Raw genomic sequence first — 24,319 nt, 5'->3', positions numbered from 1 at the left:
GCATTTAAAAAAATGGAAAAACAATAAAGGTAGGCAAAATGTTTGAGGAGACATTTTTCCAAAGAAGATATGTGGATGGCAAATAAGCATATGAAGTGATGCTCAATATCAGTAGTCATTAGGTAAATGCAAATTATAACTATGAGAAGATATTACTATATACTTCATTAGAATGTCTAAAATTAAAAAGATTAATTATACTAAAGTGCTAATATGAAGCAATTGAAATCGTCATACAATGCTATTGGGAATGTAAAATGGTAGAATATCTTAGGAAAACAATTTGGCAGTTCTTTAAAAATGAAACCTGTATGTCCCATATGATTTAGCCATTTTACTCCTGTGTATTTACCCAAGATAAATGAAAGCACATGTCCATACAAAGACTTGTAAGCAAATATTCATAGTAGCCTTATTGTATTATTCTTTTTATTTATTTATTCTTTTTATTTTTTGGTGAGGGAGATTGGCCCTAAGCTAACATCTGTGGCAATGTTCATCTATTTCCTATGTGGGATGCCTCCTCAGCATGGCTTGATGAGCGGTATATGGGTCTGAACCTGTGAACCCTGGGCCACCAAAGTGGAGTGTGCAAACTTAACCACTACACCACTGCGCTGGCCCCAGTAGCCCTATTATATTAGCCAAAAATTGGAAACAACCTAAAAGTTGATCAATAGGTATAAATATAGCCATACAATAGAATACCACTCAGCAATAAAAATCAACTGTTGATACATGAAACAACATGGATTAATCTAAAAATTATTACGCTAAGTGAAAGAAGTTGGACAAAAAAAGAGCATATGCTGCAGGAGAACATTATTTAAAATTCTATGAAATGCAAACTAATCTATAGTGATGGACAGCAGGTAAATCATTGCCTGGAAGTAGGTGAGCAAGGAGGGGCAGGAGAGAAAGATTACAAAGAGGCGTGCAGAAACTTTGGAAGGTTATGGATCAGTTCATTCTCATGATTGTGGTGATAGCCTCATGGGTGTGAGTTATATTCTTTAAAAATTGATTGTACACTTAAGAATGTGCAGTTTATTACATGTCAATTATTCTTCAACAAAGCTGATAAAAAATTAAATACAGTAAAATCTACCATAAAGTAAAAAGTCAAACCATGAATAGAGAGAAGATAATTGCCACACTTATAGATTACAAAGAATGAGGATTCAGTAAATATGCAGAGCCCCTAAAAATCAATAAGAGAAAGGTCAATAGGAAAGTGGGTTAAAGTAATGAACAGAAATTTCACATAAAAGGATGCATAAGTGGCTCTCAAACATATGACATTATATTCAGTTTCTCTGGTATGAAAATTAAGAGCACTTTCATAGCTTGGTTAAAATTGAAAAGTTAGGCAAAAGTAAGTCTATGTGAGGGGTTGGCCTGGTGGTGTAGTGGTTGTTTGTGAGGTCTACTTTAGCAGCCTCGGGTTTGTGGGTTTGGATCCTGGGCCCAGACCTACACACCGCTCATCAAGCCATGCTGTGGCAGCATCCCACAGACAAAATAGAGGAAAATTGGCACAGATGTTAGCTCAGGGCCAATCTTCCTCACCTAAAAAAAAAAACAGGGAAGTGTATGTGAGGATGTGGAGCAATAGGAATTGGATATAAATTGGTATAACCACTTTTGAAAACAGTTTGCTATTACCCAGGAAAATTGAACATGTTTAAATTCTACAACCCCACAATTCCTCTATTAGCTATATACCTAAATAAATTGTCAAATGTGTATGTTTAGCAGCAAGAATACTTATCGCAACATTGTTAAAAAGTTACAGAAACAGTCTAAATATCCATTAACAGTATAATGGGTATATAATTTATGGTATATTTATACAACAATATATTCATAAGATATTATAAATATGTAAAATGAATGAACTATAGTACATACATCAACACGATTATACCTCAAAAACGTGAATGAAAGAAGCAAGTCGCAGAAGAATTCTTACAAATTCTTACAAATTTTAAAAGCAGGCAAAACTGAAGAGTGTATTTTAAGAGCTGTAGGCTCAGGTAGCAAAATAAAAACGAAAACCCTACAATAATTATAAAGGAAAGCAAGACAATGATTAATTTAGGTACTGTTTATCTTTGGATGGGGCAGTGAATGAGAGGGTCTCAAAGGATGCATCAGAAGTATGGTAATATTCTGTTACTGGCTTGGATATGGGTACATAAATTTTGGTTTATTATCATTATTATTATTGAATTTGTATACTTATATTTCACACACTCTTTGGTAGGTATGCTCTATTTCACAATTTAAGATTATTTAATAGAAGGGGTGGGAGAAAGAGGGGAGACAGCGGGTAGGAGACTGGTTACAAGGCTAACGCATTTATCCACACAAAAGAAATCTGAAGACCTGGAACTCTGTATTATCCAGAAGTCAAGGGGGTGGGTAGCTTGGGCAATTATTTGGGATTAAATGAGTTAATGTAGATGACTTGCATGGTAGATGGCCTAAAGTGAGACTCAATTGTTGTTAGTTTTCCAACTTCAACTCTTTTCTCACTGATTCCTCCATACTGTATATATGTATAAGTAGGCAGCAAAGGATGAATTTACCAGATAAATTTTCAGTACTAATACCAGAAGTCTAGTACTATCGTCAGTATTCTTAAGAGTTGCCTGACTGTTAATCTGGGGCATTTAATACTTTGAATGCAACACAATAGGGTAGGGATTCTCAAACGTAGCTGTGCATAAGGATCACACTTAAACACATAAGGATTACACACGCACGCAGATAAGGATCACACTTGGTAAAGAGGCAGATTAATTAGAACCCACATGAAAAGATTCTGATTTAATAGGCTTGGATTGGGTCCAGGAATCTTCATTTCTAAAACAAGCAGTCCCCAATCATATTAATGCTGATGGTCTGGACTAGACTTTTGGACATGCTGATTTTACTGATTGAAGTTCTGGAATGGGACAGACCTGGGTTCAAATGAAGCACATCTAATTCTTCACTTCCTAGGTGTAAAATCTTGGGCTTCTCTATGCCTCATGCTCATCTTGTGAAATGGGACTATGTAGTTCCCGCTTCATAGGATTGCTGTGTGAATTACATGAAGCAATATATTTAGAGAGTTTAGTACACAGCCTGGTACATAGAGAACATTCTATGTATTCTGATATGGTTACAATTGTTGCTGTCGGTGGCAGTGGTTCTGTAGCCCATCCAGCTAGTTAATTTACTACAAAAAGTTGATTCAAATCCCTCTTACATGGATTTTAGTATCCAAAGTTCTCCTTGTGATTTTAAACAAATTTCTGATGGGCTTATATTTTCATGGACCCCTCTGGCTCTGATTTCTTGCCTCTGAGGAATTTTTGTTCTTTGTTCTATAATACATAGCTATTCACTTCTCCACCATAATTTTAAATCAAAGGCAAAAATGGCCCTCTATACTTTATCATTTCCTTGAGAGCAACTACAAATAAAAAGCCGTTGCATGTAGCAAAACTTTAAAGATTTGAGAGCTACCTTAAGTGCTACACAAGAACCAACTTGGAATCACATATTAGATCTTTTAGCCGCCACTGTCTGCACCACTACATATAAAAACCCCAGTTTCCTGATATCTTGCTAATTCTTCCCTTCCTATCTCTTTTCCTCTCTCCCTCCCTCCTGGACTACTCTGGAATTTTGAATTCTCCCTTAATTAGATTGAGCAGTTCAGCTCTCTCTAGCCACTCCTAAACTTGCATAGTTACTCAGCACTTTTTATTTAGCAAGATTCATTTTTTTAGAGAATAATTGTGGTTCTAAGTATATAATATACACTAAAACATTTGGAAATGAACATTGAGAAGAAAGTAGTGGCCAGCTTTAAAGAAAACAAAGAAAAAAACTAAAAATCATCTTACTTTTCTACCATGGTTCTGCCACATTACACAAACATTCTTTAAATAACCCTTTCAACTTTGAGATCAGAAAAACTAAGAAATTATATTTAACTTCATTCTCTTTAATTGGGCACGTGATAGTTATTTAACAGAATAATTTAAAAGAAAATTAAAGTTTCTTTTCCTTCTTTAGACTGTTTCCAGGAAATCAGTGTTTCCAAATAATGAGTTTTAGTGGCGAGAATTTCTAACACCCCTGTGTGAAGTGTGGTAAAAACGGCTTGAGAGTCTAGGACCAGGATTTCAGTCCTGGCTTTGCCTCAGACAATTGAGCAAATCACTCTGCTTACTCTACTTTTAAAACGAAGTAGTGTGTATTAGTTTTCTATTGCTGCTGTAACAAATTACCATAAACTTAGTGGCTTAAAACAACACAAAAGTTTATGGTTCAGTTGATCAGAAATTTGACCCAGATCTCAGTGGGCTAAAATCGAGGTGTCGGCAGGGCTGTGTTCCTTTCTGGAGACTCTTAAGAGAGAATCTGTTTTCCTTGCTCTTTCCAGGTGCTAGAGGCTGCCCACATTCCTTGGCTCTTGGCCCGAATCCTCCATCGTCAAAGTCAGCAATGGCGTCAAGTCCTCACATCACATCTCTCTGATCTTTTCTGCTTCCCTCTTCCACTTTTAAGGACCCTTGTGACTACATTTGGCCCACAAGGATAGTCCAGGATAATCTCCCTATTTTAATGTCAGCTAGTTAACAACCTCAATTCCATCTGCAGCCTTAATTTCCCTTTATCACGCGAGGTAACATACTCACAGATTCTGGTAATTAGGGCATGGGCATTTTTGGGGAGGGCATTATTCTGCCTACTACATCAGGTAACAGAACATTTCTGACATATTTAACCCACCCCCCCCCCCAAAAAAATCTACGATTTTGTGATAAAGTCCAACACATCTTTTGGAGGGGAAAAAGGGTAGTCTGTTACAGGCCCGGTGAGGAGAAACACTTGCCTTTACTAATACTGTTCAATAAATCCTCTGTAGTGGACATTATTGTTTTCTTGAGTGCTCAACTTCTATTCCATGTTTTTTTGGTACTGGGAAATTTCTGCTTCCCCACTGCCTGAGTCTCATGGGACTACTAATGCATTGCCTTTTTCTGAGTAAGAAGCAGAAACTTAACCCAAGATAGGCCAACTGAATTCTCTCCCTCGAAGCTGAATTGTGGGAAAAGGAACAGGAGTGAAAACAGTATATTTTTTGTTGTTGTTCCATTGGCTATTTCAGGGGAAAATGTCAAGCAGCAACTGCTATTCTGACTCATTGGAGCTGCCTGGTTCCCGGGTGTGCCAAACTTGGTTCTTCAGCTTCCTTTTCCTTGCTAGAAACATATGTATATCCTTCCAACATATTTCCATTTTGCTTATATGATTTAAAGTCAATTCCTAGCATGCATTCAAGCAAATTGATACCCCTCTTTCTTTCTTGACCTCCGTGGCTGCATTTTCTGGTTCTCTTTCAACTTGTCTGAGGGCTCCAGGCTCTTCCCACACCAGGCTCCTTTCAGGACTCCTCCTCCTTCTTTGTTTTGTAACTGTCCATTCTTAGCTGCCTTTTTTTTCCCTTTACATTTTCTGTGAGATTTCATTCAGAGCTGTGGCTTTGACTCTCATCTTCATACTGAATTCACCACTCCTGTATTGATCTAACTCTACATTTGGCTATTTATCATTTCCATATAGATGTCACACTACCAACTCAAACTCAGTACTACCCAAGTCAAACATCTCTCGTTAATTTAAAAACTAGTTTTCTCTCCTTCATTCCTGACCTCTGTTATTCAGTCACCCAAGATGGAAAACTGATTGAGAGCTTCAAGTATTTATTTTCACTGTGTTGAGCATCAGTTGTTTTTGTCTACCCTATGTGACAATTTCTTCAAGAAACTGTACTTCTCTCATTCCATATCAGTCATGGTACCCTGACTCCTCTCTTCATAGGAATGGTCATGTGACCCATACAGAACAAATACGTGTAACATATTTTTAATATATGGATACTGAGAAAGAGAAGACATTGTTCTTTACGTTACTAAGCTGGGAGGATGCAAATCTGTCATGTGGAGACAGCCTGTTTGGCAGAATATAGTCAATATATAAATAGAATTAGGGTGGATACGTGGAGATACATAGCCTTGAACTCTTGGGTCTGTCTAAGCCTAAAGACAAATCCAATCTAGACCTTCCAGTTGTTTGACTCAATAAATTCTGCTTATTTTTTCTTAAGCTAGGTTGAGTTGGGCTTCTATCATTTGTACTATGCTAAAGAGCCCTAATAGTTACTAAATCCTATTGATCTTACATTCAAATGTCTCACACACATCCTTTTTTTCCTCTTCCACTGCTGCTGAACTACCCAATGACCTCACGTCATTCTTCTCTTACAACAGCTACCTCACAAGTCTGCTTGCGGCCAATCTATTGTTCATCCAATATACCATCACACTGCTGTCAAAGTTAGCTCGCTAATAAAATGTGAGATTATATTATTCCTTTCTTTAAACATCTTCAATGGTTTCCTATTGCATAGTGAACAAAGGCCGAATTTCTTAAATGGCATGTAAGGCCTCCCCAAAAGAGCATGATCTATTCTAAAACTACCATTCATTCACTTACTCACTCATTCAACAAATATTTATGGAGCACCTACTTTTTCCCAGACATCACTCTGGATACAGTAGACATAGTGATGACAAGATAGCTTACATTCCAGTGGGAAGGCTGTGTCTTTTAGGACATCCTTCTGTAACATCTGATCTGGTATGATCTAGGGATAATTGTCTGCAAGCTTCTGCTCATGCTGTTCTAGTTCTCAATATCCTTCCCCACCTGTTTAACAGCAAAATCCAGTGCTAAACTCTATGCGGCTGATGATTTAACAGCACTTTCCTTTACGTTTCCTCAGTGATTTGTTTACACTATAATACAAAGTTAGTCTTATTTTACATACTTACTTACTTACATGTCCATCTTGTCTTACACAAAAACTTATTTAGGGCAGGGAACAAAATAGAGATAATAAAACCTAACCATAATGAGGACTGAGATTACATTTGTCTTGCACAGTGATGGTATATCATCTAGTGCTCTGCCACTTACCATTTGGTGACCTTGGCCTACTTACTTCACTTCTTTGAACTTCTGTTTTACTGATTTGTAAAATGGGACTAATATAATCTGTCTGTCCTACTTATGCAGGTTTGTTGTGGGGACCGGATAAAAAAAAGGCATGTAAAAATGTTTTTATAAAATACTAGAAAATGTAAGGATAATTGTTTCCAAAGCAACTACCAGTGGTATAATTGTCCCTGCTACATAGTGCTGCATGTGCTCAGATAAACTATTACATGCAAGGAGACTCAAAGTCTTTTCTCTGTAGAACTCCATTCTTACTATGTCTGCTTTCCTAGGGAAACAAGATACAGTTCTACCTTTGTACTTGTCTAGGTTATAGCCAAGCCATTAGCGGCAAAGGACAGCAAGCATCCCATGCTAGCTCCAATCATCCACGAACAATTGGACAGTTAATGAAATTTCTGCCCCTTCCATAATGTAAAAAAAAAATAATTTTTGAAACACAGTCTTTTAGATGCTACATAAACAGTGGATTCCCATAGAGAACTCTTTTCCAATAATAAAAAAGCAACTTATATATAACTAAAGCTAAATGATTGTGAATGTTAACTAATGAAAACTATTTATGAAACTATACTCTTATAAGCCTCCTTGAATCAGAGCAGCAGTGTAAGCTAATATAAGAAAGAAATAATAGTGTAAGAAAAAAAAGAAAAATAACAAGATACTTCCAATTGTTGATCATTTTTTCTTTATTAACAATTAATTTACTTTCTTAACAATAATAAAGTTAAATTGAGAGAGAAAGGGAGAAATTTTGAAAGCTGAATTTTTTGCTCATTAATTTTCCAGGATGTAGTTATATTGTAACTAAGTCTGTAACAGCTGTCAACTCTCTCCTTTGCAAATTAATGATTTACTAAACAGATGGCTGCCCTCTTACTAGAGATCTAGAATTCAAAATCATGTTAAGGAGAGGGACAAATTATGCATATAATCACTCTTTGATTATTAAAGCTGGTTTCCAAAAAGGCATACATGTTAAAACTCACCCCACTGAGGGCAGTATGAGTATTCCATGATTCTACAAAGATTCCCTCCAGAAGTATATCAAAAAACTGTCTTTGATTTTGGTATATATGTGGCTTAATGCTATTTATTGAACTTTCTATGTATGTAAGGCAAAATGTCACAATTGTAACACAAAACTAAATGTAATTGGAAGGATGTGACATTGTTGCAACATTGTTGCACAGACACAAAACCTCACAACATCTAGTCCAAATCCTTCCTTCTCTATTATTTTTATTACTTGTATTTAATGGAAACCCGGAAAACAATACAATGAATTCACCCATGAAGTAAACTCATTGCGCATGTATCTTTTCAAGTCAATGGGATTTCAAATGGAGAGAAAGCAACTTACCACAACATCCACAAGTTTCTGATCAACATTATAGACAAAAGATCAGACTTTGGAGCCAAACTACCTAGGTTCAGATCCTGCTTCCACCAGATAATAGCTGTGTAACCTAGGATGAGTTGCTTAACTTTTCTGTGCCTCAGTTTGCTCATAAGTAAAATAATGATACTAAAACTACCTATCTCATAGAGTTCCTGAGGATCAAATGAATTACTCTTTGTATAGTACTTGGAACACAGTATACGTGATGTAAATGTTTCAGTTAATTTAACAGAATTGGTAATAGGAAATAGCAGGAAGAACTTAATAAGAAACATCTAGTTACCAATCCGTTTTTGTCAGTATTAAAAGATTTTTTAAAAAAAAAATTCCGATAAATTTCCTCGGCTTACTTTTAAGTCAACATGTATCCATTACACATTTACAGTTCCTAGTGCCTTGGAGACACAAAGTATATTTACGTGGTCTCTGCCCCTCAGGCAGTTACAGTCTTTCCACATCAAATCTGGAATAAACGTTCACAGGGCAAAGTTCAAAAGAACATGCAACAAAAAAAATACCAGAACGCCACATAAATTTCCCGATAAGCAAAGCTATTCGAAAATTCAAGTGCTCTAAAATGTTTATCAATAAAAACGCAACGACTAATTGAGAATGTGTTTATTGTGACACCTACACAGAAAGTTGCTAAATACAACGCCGCACATCAACAGACATTCTGCAGAAAAAGTACCGTTTTCCTTTACCGCCTCCTAGGATGTCTAACAAAATCTGGGAGAGCGATCCCGCAAAACCACGGCGAGTTAAACCGCTCTGGAAACATCAAAGGGCTTGTGACTGCTGCCCAAGAACCGGAGGACGATGTGGGGGGCTCAGCGAATACCTGAATCCGCGAGGCAAAGAGGCTCCGACCCACGGCGGTGGTTAGGGACGAAGCTGGTCCCGGAGCGGATGCGGACCAGTGCTCAGCGCCCCGAGGCGAGCAGCAGTCCGCACGTGATCTCCTGCCCGACGAGGCGGTTCTCTCCGGCCGGGGCTGCGGGGCGCAGGCAGTCTTTGAGTGACAACCGCCGCGACGCGGGGCACAAAGAAAGCACCCCGAACCCCCGCATGGCCTCCCGGGGCCCCGCTCAGGGCACTGGAGACGCCGGGCCAAGAGATGACGGGTTGCTCAAAGCTAACGGTTCCCACGCCGTCTCCCTCATCTCGGGGCTGGCATCCGAGCGCCAGTCCGGGCGACAACACCGGGCTCGGCGGGCCCGCGGACAAGCGTGCGACAGCCACCCAGGTCCCCCTCACCCGACTTGACCCCCCTCGGCGGCCGCCGGCGTCCCCGCCCAGCACGTCACTTCCGGCGCGCGCACCCGCACGCGGAGGGGCCCGGGCCGGGTCGGGGGCGCGCGGCTGCCCGGGGGCGCGCAGGGAGGGCGGGGCGGGGAAGGGGGAGTGTCTGCCCGCCGCTGCCGCCGCCGCCGCCGCCGCCGCCGCTGTCCCTGCCGCCGCTCCCGGGACACCGCCGGGGCTGAGGAGTTCGCTGAAGCCCTGCCTTCGGAACCGGCCCGGTCCTCGCGCCCGCACTCCCTGCCGGCACAGCGCCGGAGCACTCCCCGCTCCGACCCGCGCAGAAGCGGGAGTTGCCTCAGCCCGTGGAGCGGCGGGGACGGCCCCAGCCCCCCTTCCCCTCCTGACCCCTTCTTTCCGTCGCCCCAGCCATGGGGAACGCGGCGACCGCCAAGAAAGGCAGCGAGGTGGAGAGCGGTGAGTCAAGGACCGGGGCTGGGCACCCGCCGGGCGGCTGGGCGGCGCGGGGCACCGGGCGCCCCTCTGGGTCGGGGCCCCGAGGCCGCGGGCATGGTCCAGGCCTCGCAGGGGCCGCCGGGAGCCGCTCCAGGGGGCCCTGGGGACCAGCCGCCTTCCTCCGCCGCCCTCCTCCCCCTGCTCGGGCTGAGGGCTGAGCGCAGAGGGCCGGATGGAGAGAGCGGGGGAGCAGAGCGCGCCCCGCTACTCACTAGAGCGAGGGGGGCTCACACATTCTGGAACACCTCCCCAAATATGGTCCGGCTAAAGAAGTCCCACGTACCTCGCTTTCTTCCTCTCCGCCCTCCCATCCCCTCTTTGGGAGCCACAGGTAGTGCTGTGGGCAGAGTTGGCTCTTTTCCCTCCATCACTTGGGTCCAGCGCAACCTTCCCACAAGGTGAGGGGCTGCTGGTCTGGCTCTCCGCAGGTTAATCCTGAGTGGGGAGCTGTGTTCTCGAGATCCTCCATCTCTTCAGATTAGGAATGGAAAATATAGTAAGACTAAGTATAACTTTATCCCTTAGAGGAAAAAAGCAAAGCAGCTTTGCGTTTTCTTGAAACACTCGAGACTCTGCAACAATGTCTGTAAAAGTTAAAGGTCACTTGGAGTTTGAAGCGCTTCCAGAATACGGTGGTTTTCTTCTGAGAGCTGAAAATGCAGGCACTCCACACTTTCCACCAAACAGTAAAAAATCATGAAAATTGAATTTTTTTATGGCTATATGGTTTTATGAATAAATAAAATCAGATGGTTGTGAAAAAGTGGTTTGCCTTTGTCAGGTTCATCTCAGATTTTATAATTCAGAATGACCAACTAACAAGTGGTATTTGTTATTACACCATGAGTAAGTTACGTCTCAGCGCTTGAGGAAATGCCTGATGATTTATTTCAGTTTGTGTAAATAGTGTCTTTTAATGTTTCTATGTTTGTAACATGTTTTAGGCTAATTTTGTAATTTAGATGAAAGGAACTAGCTTTTTTTCCTGTATTAATAAAGCAGAATCTATTTGGTAAGATTCAGTCATTCATTTTGTTTAATACGAATAGGGAAATCAGATTACATGGTTTATGTTTCACCAATAAGGTTTTGGGGTTAATTTTCAGCAGCTCCAGAAAAGTTTGTGTCCTGTTATACAAATTATCAATGAACATTCTTTAGTATGTGATATGGAGATTTTAAAAAGCCAATGTAGAGGTAGAACTTTTATCTTTTTTTTTAATTGCACAAATGTGGTAACTGTACAGAAAGTATAAAGAAGGAGGAAAATGTAAAGAATTATTTGTGCCTGATAAGTTGTCATTTTCCCTTTTAACTTAAAGCTATATTAACTTAAAGCTAAAACATACTAATTGTGTTCCAAAAGAATGTGCTTGGTAATTGAATCATATCAGAGATTTTCATTAGCAAGTGCTGGCTTGTACAGTGTTTATATTTTTAATAATGTTAGTAGACTCTTATGTGATCTATATATTTCCGTTATTAAGTTACCAAACCAGTTCTCCCCTGACAGTATTCATTTGAAGCTCATAGCTATGGGATAATCTTGGAATATTTACAGAAGACAGAAAGGAAACTTTAAACGTTTATCTAAATATATTTAAATTATTAGTATGAATAAATTCTTTCCTAAGGTTTAACTGTTAGTGACAGCCTAGATCTTAAGTATGTGTGCCAGCTTTTTATGTAAATTTATTTATGGAAACTGAAGGTCATTATAGTAGTTTGAATAAAATGTTGTGAAGTGATAAAAGAAAATAGCTAATGATGTCTGATAGGGACAGTTACTTGAAATGTCGTGTGTTGATCAGTTTGTAATTTCATTTGGAGCAGTGTTTATTAGGTGTGTACTGCCGCTCTTCTACAGTAGTTAACAAAGAAATATTATCGATATATCGTAAAAGTTAACAAAAGAACAACTTTTATCATTACATACCTGCCTGTTCTATGTATTTCTTAAAAATTACTCCTGAAAATATATGCCTTTCAAAATTTTGTTGTTATTTAAACTTAAGCTGATACATAAAAGCATAAACTTTTAGAAATATAAGTGATCTTACAGATCAGCCTGTGTAATCATTTTCGTTTCAAAGCCAAAGAGGCTGACCTCTAAAGAAGCTGGAGTTGCGATCATACTATTAGTGATATCAGAGTAAAGAATAGAATCTGGTGCCTTGATTCCATTCTGCATCATTAAATAATCAATTAATACATATATTTTCAAAATGTCTACCAATTGTATTATTTTCAGTTGGAAACCCTGTAAGTAAAAGCTCAAGAAATTTACTATCTAGTGTTAGAGAAAAATTGTACATATAAAAGTTAACTGAAAAACAAAATATAAGTGCTAACATTATGGAAAGTGAAGTTAGAACTCTGAAAACTAGCAGTAGGAAAATGTTTGATTTGAAAAGCTGATTAAAAAATATCAGGTTGATTAGGATTTGAGGTTTGGTTAGGAACATCCCTCATACAGGTGACTCTGGAGCTTAGTTCTAAAAATATTCCAGCAGAATGAAGCTGGACATAAAGATATTTAAGAAGGGTCTCGGTTAGCTTTGACCATCTGGTGCCTATGTTGTACTCTATTGATACCTATCCTGCTACTCTTAAAATAAAACGTTTTCTGGGTTAAGACTTGAAAGCTAGGGAGATTCCATTCTCATCTCCACAGATAATGTTCTAGAGATGACATTAAGTTGGGTACCTGTTGTTCTACTGTAGTGAACTAGGAAATTGTATTGAAATGTCTTAAAACTTAATGAAAAGACACCTCTTACCTTTACATACCTAATTGTTCTGTGTATTTAAAAAAAATTACTCTCAAAAATATGAGTCAAAATTTGAATGTAGTTATTTAAACTTCAGCTAACACACAAAAGCATAAAGTTTTAGAAATATGTGAGTATATAATACTCTGAGAAATTTTAAACTCTTGTCATTCATAAGTTTTTACTTATCCAGTCTCCCACTTTTTACTTTACATACAGTCACCAACATAAAAAACACATACCATTTATTTTAACGTGGGAGGGGGTTTTTTTTGTTCATTTCATTAAAAAAAAGAAGATTAGACCCCACAGGATGCCTGTGGGGCTTTGTATTACCCTCTCATGGCAAAGGTGTTGAGGCCTGTGGGTGAAGTGTTGATAGAAATTTGGTTGCAAATTCTCTCATGACTGCAGGTGGTAGAGCTGTATTACCTAGTGTTTACATAAGGATCTTTGCACCGTTTTCAGAGTATCTCTCTGTCTTAAGAACTTGAAGGTGAATAGACATTAAAGAAAGTCACCGTAGACTGGGTTCAACCAAAATGCAAATTTTATAACAACTAGGATTTTTTGAAGGCTTACTCTGCCCCAGGTTCTCTAAGTGCTTTGCATGCTTAATTTCACTTAATCTTTTCAACCCTGTAAAGTAGTTTAGTAGTTTCTCCGTTTTATAGTTGAGGAAATGGAGGCTCAGGGAGCCTAAATGATTTCTCTAAGGTTGCATAGCCATTACCTCAAGGAGGCACATTTGAACCTAGGCAGCCTATCCCCAGAACCTGAAATCCTAGCCACTGTGCTACCCTCTGTATCCAGTAGAAAAGCTGATTCTAAGACACACAGAATAGCGTAGACTTTACTTTGTTTCAATTTATTATTATAGAAAATTTTGGTTGTTTTCAATAGTGACTTTATTTGGATATATTAAATACCTTAAATGAGAGTTATTTTTTTCTTGAACCATTCTCTAGTTTCAGTTTTCTCATCTGTAAAATGAGGATGAAGGATTAAATTACCTTGAAAGTCTTTTCAGATTCAGTATGGTATAATTTCAAATTAAGCCATATAAAGTTAATTTTATATACTTAAAGCCTTCATTACTATTTGTATTTAATTATTTTTTCTCGTTCATAAATGTATGCCTTCCCTTCCTGTTAGCCAACCAAAAAATTACTATTGGAACTTCTATTGCCGTTTAAAAACTATTTAGAAATTTATATTTTATCATAGTTTAGAATAGTGCTATCCAATCAAACGTTGTGCTGTGATGGAATTGTTCCTATCTATGTTGTCTGATGTGGCAGCCACTAGCTGCATGTGGCTACTGAGCACTTGCAATGTGACCAGAGGGACTGAGGAACTGAATTTTTAACTTACATGTGGTATTAGTGTTTGGTATGTTAGACAGCACAGGTTTAGAACGTAGCTGTCTTTACATATGATAAAAATGTCAATCCATCTTTCTGTCACCTTGGTAATTTGTGGATCCTCACAAGTGTGTGTAGATGAACAAAATGCTGGGTTTATCTTTTCTTATCCTAGGAATTAACTTATTTCTTCAACATTTCCTCTGAATAAGCACTTATGGAGGTAGATTATTATCTAACAGAACAGATTATTATAGTGTAGTAATTTATGTATAATCTGTAAAGTTAACTACAAAGTTAATTTCCTTATTGGGCTCTACTAGAATTAAGGTTGTGTAGTTTTTAATACTAAATCTCAGTGAATATATTTTTATTGCAAATTTTTGTAGATTTAAATGTTGATCAGGAACAAATTTAGGGATCTCATATCTTACACAAGTCTTTAAACTTTTCAGCTATCAGACTTTTTAAAAAAGGAAATTCAGTAGCAGATATTTGTTCCAATTCAGTGGATCAGTAGAAGTACTTGGGAATAATATTTTTTGGGGTTAAAAAATAAAGAAAAAGCAAAAAAAAAGAAATGTCAAAACAAACAGCAACAATATTTGGATGATAAAATACATATTATCTCATCCAGTTCTGTGATTTAGTTTTGTGCAGATTGTCTACTATATAAAATTATCTCATGTTCAGGAACCTTTTTTCCCATTGTCTTGGTCAGTGTCCTCCACTTAGGATATAGACAGATTGTTGCTTTTCATTGCCGGCAGCAGGATAATTAGAGGCATGAAAGCCAGCTTAGAAAATAAGCCAAGGCTGAGTGGCAGAAGCAGTACGTGGAAAGATCCTAGGTAAGCCGGACAGCTTTTAAGATCCTGTCAGATAGTCAGGAGTTGACCATAAATCATTTTGATATTCCATTAAATTAATAAAATAAAACAATTAGTATAATTTACAAAATTGTCTCTATGTAAGTGATAATAAATGTAAGGACACATAGGTGACCAAATTTCCTTAGGGGAATAAATCTTAAATTTTTAATGAAAAAAAATTATGTTAGGTAGAAAAATCTGGAATTTATGGCAAGTAATTATACCTAGGTCAGTACCATATTATTTTTATTTTATCTTAATTCAAAAAATATTCCTTCAGGAGTATCCTATATAGTTTTTTTCTTTGTTTGTTTGTTCATTTATTCATTCATTACACGTAATTGAGCTCCTAATGTGTGATGGACTCTAAGCAAGGCTATTGGAATAGAGATTGAATAGGACACAGTACCTGCTCCAGAGTGCCTGTATTCCAGAATGGGCCAGTAGATATGCCAACAAATTAATGAAAAAAAAAAAAAACTGTTAGAAGTGCTTTCATAAAAGTTCAGTGGGGAAAACATCGGAAAGTATGGTCATTTACACTGCGGTGGGGAGAGTGAGCTTCAAAAAGGATTTCAAATAGGAGATGAGCCCTGAGTTGAGCATTGAAAATGGTAAATGTTCAACAGTGGGATTACAGGAGGAAGTGTGTTCTGAGTAGTGGGAGCACAGAGTGAGCAAAGATGCAGAAGAGTGAAACAGCATGCCATATTCAGTAAAAGGAAGTAAGTTGTACATTATGACTAAATGACAGAGGACAAGGTTGGTGGTAGGGAAGAGGGGAGATTGTATAATGAAAGATGAAACTGATGAAATGGACAGAGGCCATATAATGGAAAGAGTTTGAATTTTATCCTGTAGACATTAGGAAGCTATTGTAGACTTTGAAATAAGGGAAGAGACATAATAAAATTTGGGTTTTAGAGAGATTACACTGGTGGTAATGTGAAAGACGAGTCACTGTGGAACAAGTGGAGTGGAGGCAAGAAGATCAGTCAGAAGACTCCTTCACTCAAGTGAGGGACTTTGAGTGTCTGAATCAAGTTGGTAGAGGTAGGAATGCAGGAAAGGATCTGAAATGTGAGAAATTTGGAAAATAAAAATGGGCAGACTGTACCTTACTGATATCATGTGAGGAAGGAGGAGAAAGAGGAATTGGGAATAATTCCCAAGTTTTATCTTCTGTGTCTTGGTAGATGGGTTGTGATGCCATAATGGAGTCCAGAAATGAATACAAGGGGAGGAGCAGATTTGAGGGGCCTACTGAACTCAGAGTGCCTATGAGAAATGATATCTGATTGGTTGCTTTAGAATTGTAAATTGTCTTTTATTCTCCCAGCTATGGGTGAAAAAATGACGTTGGATGGTCAAGGGATCTTTTCCACATTTTGGGTTTTTTTTTTTCCTTTTTTGATGATTAGCCCTGAGCTAACTGCTGTCAGTCCTCCTCTTTTTGCTGAGGAAGCCTGGCCCTGAGCTAACATCCGTGCCTGTCTTCCTCTACATTATACGTGGGACGCCTACCACAGCATGGTGTGCCAAGCGGTGCCATGTCCACACCCGGGATCCGAACCAGCGAACCCTAGGCCACTGAAGCAGAACATGTGCACTTAACCACTGCGCCACCGGGCTGGCCCCCCTTTTCCACATTTCATCCTAATGTTGCTCCCCTTTGTAATGCCAGCTATTTAGAAACTACAGAACTGTAACATCTGACATAACTTCTATAAATTAAGAACTATAGTTGCTAAAAGTTTAGCTTTGTTTTTGAAAAGAAGAAAAGCCACAGCACTGATGAGAATAGTGTAACTTTTACAGAAAAAGTAATTTAAAGTCAGGTAAAATATTACTTTTTTACTTAAAGTATACATTCTGCAAGCTATTGAGCTTTGTAGGGTCGTGTGGAGAGTGAAAAGAACATGTAAAATATAGTGCCAACATATACTGTACTAAATAAATATCAGTTTTCTTCCCTAGAGTCCTTTAAAATAGATATTAAAAAGTTAAGGTGTAGTTTTATAGTAAGAACATGTACTTTGAATATGACAAATCTAATCTCTGTTTCCTAATACATTCTATTACTTCACTTTGGACAAGTGTAATACCTTCAAGCTGTGCATCTCGAAAGGATGGATTTGATAAGGAGGCTGTGGTCGCTTCTAGTTTAACAATCCAGTGATTCCAATGTATTTATTAGAAGAATGTACATTTTAAAAGTAGCAAGACGGGGCTGGCTCAGTGGCACAGGGGTTAAGTTCGCACGTTCTGCTTCAGTGGCCCCGGGTTCACCGGTTTGGATCCCGGGTGCGGACATGGCACAGCTTGGCAAGCCATGCTGTGTCAGGCATCCCACATATAAAGTAGAGGAAGATGGGCATGGATGTTAGCTCAGGGCCAGGCTTCCTCAGCAAAAAGATGAGGATTGGCAGTAGATGTTAGCTCAGGGCTAATCTTCCTCAAAAAAAAAAATAAAAAAAAAAAATAAAAGTAGCAAGACTTGGAAATAAATTATTAAAGGTTCTCACAAAATTATGTGACTAGAGAAGTGGTGAAGAAGCCTCAATGTGAGCAAATAAAAGGTAATGTATTTAGGGAAAATTTTTCGTCTGTCCTTAAAAAATGATAGTCTCTGAATTTTGACCTAAGAAACAAATTTATGAATCACTGTATTGATCTTTGAAGATATTCTCATGTTCTGCTACAGGTAAGGGGACCATCTAAATGTTGGTCACCAGGAGAGTGTTTGAAAGTAACGTTCTACTCTTAATGTAAAACCCTTAGCGTACTGTGTGTTTGTAGTGTTTTGTATATAGCAGAACCAGAGAAAATTAAGATCAGGGACAGGTAATAGGAGTACGAGAATGGAAGGCCGATTGTATGAGAATAAACTAAAAAACCCAGAACTCTTCAATCTAGAAAAATTAGGGCTACATGATTGAAGTGTATAAATCAAGTAGTATAGACAGAGAAAATCTGAGATTGTTCACCTAAATTTGAAACACTAGAACTCCTAGGCTTTTCCTCAAAACTTAGAAATGCTAGTTGTAGAGCAAATCAAAGTAAATATAATAAAACCTTGATAAACTAGGCTTAGAGAATAAATACGTTTAGCTAATTAGTAATCATTTATGTTTAGAGGTAAAAAACATTTGTGCTTATAAATTCAGATAGTATTTTTAGTAATTTAAAAATTGCTAGGAAATTTTAATGCTTTTCCACTCTTTTTATAGGTTTTGTAACTCCTTCTGCCCCTTACAACTTCCAAAAGAATCATTAGTATTAACAAATAGACCTTTTTCTTGCTAATGTTGAGGTTTATTACTATATGCAAATAATAAATTGTTTCCATTGATAATGGAGGTATAACTTAAATTACTTAAATTGATATGGAGATATAGCTTAAATTTTTTTTAATCTGTTCTACTTCATCCATTTAATTAATTTTTTTTATTTCTGGGAGATAAAGAGTTGCCTTTAAGTAGTCAGGTGGAAGATTTGGGTAAGTAAAAGCCCAATTATGAAAATTTTTTCGGAAGTATAGTATAGGATATTTTCTGTAGTAATATTTTAGTTTTTTACTTTTTGGTTGTAATGTAAATTAGATTCAGTAATGCTCTTTTATCTATGTGGCTGATTTTCTGAATCAAATTTGGGACTCTCTTAAAGAGAGAAAGGCGTTAATTGACAATTCACAATGATGAATGATGCACTAGCACATTTGACATTAGGGCTGCCTTAGAAAATCCAGTGTATGGGCTGGCCCAGTGGCACAGTGGTTAAGTTTGCACGTTCAGCTTCAGTGGCCTGGGGTTCGCTGGTTTGGATCCCGGGTGCAGACCTACGCACCGCTTGTCAAGCCATGCTGTGGCAGGCATCCCACATAAAATAGGGGAAGATGGTCATGGATATTAGCTCAGGGCCAGTCTTCCTCAGCAAAAAGAGGATTGGCAGCACATGTTAGCTCAGGGCTAATCTTCCTCAAAAAAGAAGAGAAAAGAAAAGAAAATCCAGTGTAAATGCCATATCTTTATCTGACTGACTGTAACAGGGTATAAAGTCCCAGGCTTTCTGGCCATGGTTTAAAGTTATGCTCCCTGTTGCCTAATATTCGTATAATGTTAACTTTGCAAGGACTTGAAACTTTTGTTTTCTTGTAAGGCAACTGCTGAATTTAAACCTTTAAGTCCTTGACAAATCTGTTTTCTCTATCTGGACTTTGTCCTCAAAAAAATTAAAGACAGTATCTTGAAATCTCATTATTTTAGGATTCTACTTAATAAAAAGAATTTCTATAAAATGAATTCTATTCCTATACCGTATTATTCTTAAGTAGATGACTGTATAACATCAGCAGGTCGTTGCGGTATATTATCCACAGACTTTAGAGAATATGTTTGTACAGGTATTACTTAGCTTCTTTTGTGGGATCCAGTTCTGCTGATAATTTAGCACCTCCAATCAGGTCCTAGGTCAGCTCTTTAGTTAAGTAGGAGCCATGAAAGGTTAAACTGGGAAAGAATATGATTCCTTCTTTAGGCTGTGGTCTTGAGGTTACTAAATAAGCCATAGTTCAACTGATAGAATGACACAGAGACAGAACAGAATTTATTTGTTATTCATTCAATCATTTAGTCATTCTCAGTCAGTGCTTATTGAGCACCTACTTTGTACCAGGTACTGTAGTAGTCTGTAAATGCACATATGCGAATAAAAGTAAGACTTGGTTCCGGTCCTTAAGCTGGGAGACAGAAATATGCAGATATTCATTGTAAAATTTACAGTGATGCACAAGTGTCCAAGATCCATACTAGCAAACATAGTAGTTTATATAGGAATAAGTATAGAAGTTCTGAGATTATCCTGGGAAATAGACTATAGCTGACTGAGATAGAAACTGGCTTTGAGTCCATTTTGGAGGCATTTACCTCTGTAATTCTAGCACTTACACTAACACTGATTTCTCAGCTGTTTCTCCCACTACACGTTGTGATCTTTAAGGCCAGGGACAGTATCTATCTTGTTTAGTGTGTTAATCCCTAGAATTTGGCACAATTCCTGGCTCATAGTGGAAGCTAAAATCATGGATAGTTAAATGGGTAAAAAGTTCAATCCTCTTTTAGAAGTGTTTACACCCTTCCCCTCAGTTGGCAGGTACTTTCTCTGTAATATATTTAGGCATAGTAGCTGATTTACTCGATAAGAAGACACTTCTTTCCCTACCTTAGCACATAGTAGTTATTCGACATTTATATATCAAAATTATATCACTTTTAATTGGTAGGGAGAGATTGGTCTCAGGCTTTAGGTAGGAAGACATTGGATTAGGAAAAACTGTTATACTCCCAAACTTTGGAAAAATCTCTGGCTCATTTGAGGCCTGCTATGGTTTAAATGTTTGTCTCTCCCCAAAATTCATATGTTGAAATCCTAACCCCCAAGGTAATGGTATTAGAAGGTGGGACTTTTGAGAGATGATTAGGTCATGAGGGCAGAGCCCTTATGAATGGGATTAGTGCCCTTATAAAAGAGGCCTGAGAGAGCTCCCTTGCCCCTTCTGCCATGTGAGGTTACAGTGAGAGGACAGCTGTCAACAGGGAAGTGGACTCTCACCAGATGCCTAATATGCCAGCACTATGATCTTGAACTTCCAGCCTTCAGAATTGTGAGAAATTTCTGTTGTTTATAAGCCACCCAGTCTATGGCATTTTGTTACAGCAGGCTGAACAGACCAAGACAAGGCCTGTACCATTCAGCTGTACCACTATGTCCCCCATCTATGTCGCTGTCATTTGCCAATCTCTTGTTGACTTCTCTTCATTCATCAAAAACTTTGGCACCTGGCTCACAATTTTTCTCTGTACTCTGAGCGCTGCTTTCATCCAGGGTGGCTCCCAATTCTTTGTGGATGACCCATCCATTACCATTGCGTCTCAGTTCCTACATCACATTATCTCCTATCCCCTTCTCTTCATTTCATTTCAGATAGCCATTCTCAACAAGAACCTTATCATATTCATTAACTGCTCAACAATCACCAATGTAAGCATGGCATTATCACAATCTCGTCTCCTTTTTGCTTGCTTTTTAAATTATTTATTTATTTATTTATTTTTTTGAGGAAGATTAGCCCTGAGCTAACATCTGCTGCCAATCCTCTTCTCTTTTGCTGAGGAAGACTGGCCCTGAGCTAACATCCATGCCCATCTTCCTCTGCTTTATATGTGGGATGCCTGCCACACCATGGCTTGACAAGCTGTGTGTAGGTCCATACCTGGGATCCAAACCAGCGAATCCTGGGTTGCTGAAGCGGAATATGTGAGCTTAACCACTGTGCCACTGGGCTGGACCCCTTTGGGCGTGCTTTTTAAATACTCCTGCTGTGATCATTCTTCAGAAGCTCTCATCCATTCATCCATCAGTCCTCTCACCTCTTCATTTTCCTTCTTAACCTGTTTAGATTACGTGGTTCCCAAAATCCTTTGCACTTCTTTATTTTTGTTTTTTTATTGAGGTCATAATAGTTTATAACATTGTGAAATTTCAGTTGTGTACTATTATTTGTCAATCACCATATAAATGTGACCCTTTGCCCCTTGTGCCCACCCCCCCAACTCCCTTTCTCCTCTTGTAACAGTAAACTGTTCTCTTTGTCTATGTGTTTATCTTCTACATATGAGTAAAATAATATGGTGTTTGTCTTTGTCTGGCTTATTTCACTTAACATAATACCCTCAAGGTCCATCCAACTTGTTGCGAGTGAGATGATTTTGTCTTGTTTTATGGCTGAGTAGTATTCCATTGTATATATACACCACATCTTCTTATCCAGTCATCAGTTGATGGGCACTTGGATTGCTTCCACACCTTGGCTACTGTGAATAATGCTGCAGTGAACATGGGGGTGCATAAGTCTCTTTGAATTGTCGATTTCAAGTTCTTTTGATAAATACCCAGTGGTGGGATAGGTGGGTCACATGGTATTTCTATTTTTAATTTTTTGAGAAATCTGCATACTATTTTCCACTGTGGTTGCACAAATTTGCATTCCCACCAGCAGTGTATGAAGATTCCCTTTTCTCCACAACCTTTCCAACATTTATTATTTTTTGTCTTGTTGGTTATATCTATTCCAATGGCTGTAAGGTGATATCTTGCTATAGTTTTGATTTGTATTTCGCTGATGATTAATGATGGTGGACATCTTCTCATGTGCCTACTGGCCGTCTGTATATCTTCTTTGGAAAAATGTCTGTTCATATCCTCTGCCTCCCCCCACCCCCCGCTTTTTCTTTTTTTGGTGAGGAAGATTGGCCCTGAGCTAACATCTGTTGCTAATCTTCTTTTTGCTTGACAAAGATTGTCACTCAGCTAAGATCTGTGCCAGTCTTCCTCTATTTTATGTGGGATGCTGCTACATTGTGGTCTGATGAGTGATGCTAGGTCTGTGCCTGGGATCTGAACCTATGAACCCTTGGCTGCTGAAGTGGAGTGTGCAAACTTAACCAGTATGCCACTAGACCAGCCACCTCTGCCCATTTTTTGATCAGGTTGTTTGTTTTGTTGTTGTTCAGTTGTGTGAGTTCTTTATTATGGAGATTAACCCCTTGTCAAGTATATCATTTGCAAATATTTTCTCCCAGTTGGTGGATTGTCTTTTGATTTCGATCCTGGTCTCCTTTGCCTTGCAGAAGCTCTTTAGTCTGATGAAGTCCCACTTGATTATTTTTTCTTTTGTTTCTCTTGTCCGAGTAGACATGGTATTCAAAAAGATACTTCTAAGACTGATGCCAGAGTGTACTGCCTATATTTTCTTCTAGGAACTTTATGGTTTCAGGTCTTATCTTCAAGTCTTTAATCTATTTTGAATTAATTTTTGTGTATGGCAAAAGATAATGGTCTATATTCATTCTTTTGCATACGGCTGTCCAGTTTTCCAAACACCATTTTTTGAAGAGACTTTCTTTTCTCCATTGTATGTTCTTAGCTCCTGTGTTGCAGATTAGCTGTCTCTAGATGTGTGGTTTTATTTCTGGGTTTCCAATTCTGTTCCATTGATCTGTTTGCCTGTTTTTGTACCTGTACCATGCTGTTTTGACTACTATAGCTTTGTAGTATATTTTGAAGTCAGGTATTCTGATGCCTCCATTTTGTTCTTCATTCTCAGGATTGCTTTAGCTATTTGGGGTCTTTTGTTGCCCCATCTAAATTTTAAGACTTTTTGTTCTATTTCCATGAAGAATGGTATTGGAATTCTGATTGGGATTGCATTCAATCTGTAGATCGCTTTAGATAGTATGGACATTTTCACTATGTTTATTCTTCCAATCCATATGCATGGAGTATCTTTCCATTTCTTTATGTCATCATCGATTTCTTTCAATAATGTCTTACAGTTTTCATTGTATAGGTCTTTCACGTCCTTGGTTAAATTTATTCCTAGATATTTTATTCTTTTTGTTGGGATTGTAATTGGGATTATATTCTTGAGTTCTCTTTCTGTTAATTCATTATTAGTGTATGGAAATGCAACTGATTTTTATAAGTTGATTTTGTACCCTGCAACTTTGCTCTAATTGTTGATTATTTCTAATAGCTTTCCAATGGATTTTTTAGTTCTATGTATAAATCATGTTGTTTGCAAACAGTGAGAGTTTCACTTCTGCATTCCCTATTTGGATTCCTTTTATTTCTTTTTCTTGCCTAATTGCTCTGGCCAAAACCTCTAGCACTGTGTTGAATAAGAGTGGTGAGAGTGGGTGTCCTTGTCTTGTTCCTGTTCTCAGTGGGATGGCTTTCAGTTTTTCCCCATTGAGTATGATGTTGGCTGTGGGTTTGTCATGTATGGCCTTTATAATGTTGAGGTACTTTCCTTCTATACCCATTTTATTGAGAGTTTTTATCATAAATGGCTGTTGGATCTTGTCAAATGCTTTCTCTGCATCTATTGAGATGATCATGTGGTTTCTGTTCCTCATTTTGTTAATGTGGTGTATCCCATTGGTTGGTTTGCAGATGTTGAACCATCTCTGTGTCCCTGGTATAAATCCCACTTGATCATAGTGTATAATCTTTTTA

General features: G+C 38.3%; 1 protein-coding gene across 2 annotated transcripts in view; it reads left to right on the top strand.

The window, feature by feature from the left end:
- Nucleotides 1-9,832: 9,832 nt before the first annotated feature.
- PRKACB (protein kinase cAMP-activated catalytic subunit beta) overlaps nt 9,833-24,319 on the top strand; it is a 131,786-nt gene continuing 117,299 nt past the window's right edge. Inside the window, exon 1 of one of the 2 annotated variants that reach the window (XM_070592121.1) lies at nt 9,833-10,198. In XM_070592121.1, coding sequence (XP_070448222.1) covers nt 10,153-10,198 — 46 coding nt within the window. In that variant the 5' untranslated portion in view covers nt 9,833-10,152. The remainder of the gene's footprint in view (nt 10,199-24,319) is intronic. The other variant, XM_070592119.1, reaches the window with a different exon arrangement.

Source organism: Equus przewalskii, chromosome 24 (assembly GCF_037783145.1).
Source record: "Equus przewalskii isolate Varuska chromosome 24, EquPr2, whole genome shotgun sequence".
Lineage (NCBI taxonomy): Eukaryota > Metazoa > Chordata > Mammalia > Perissodactyla > Equidae > Equus > Equus przewalskii.
This window is presented reverse-complemented; position numbering and strand designations above follow the sequence as displayed.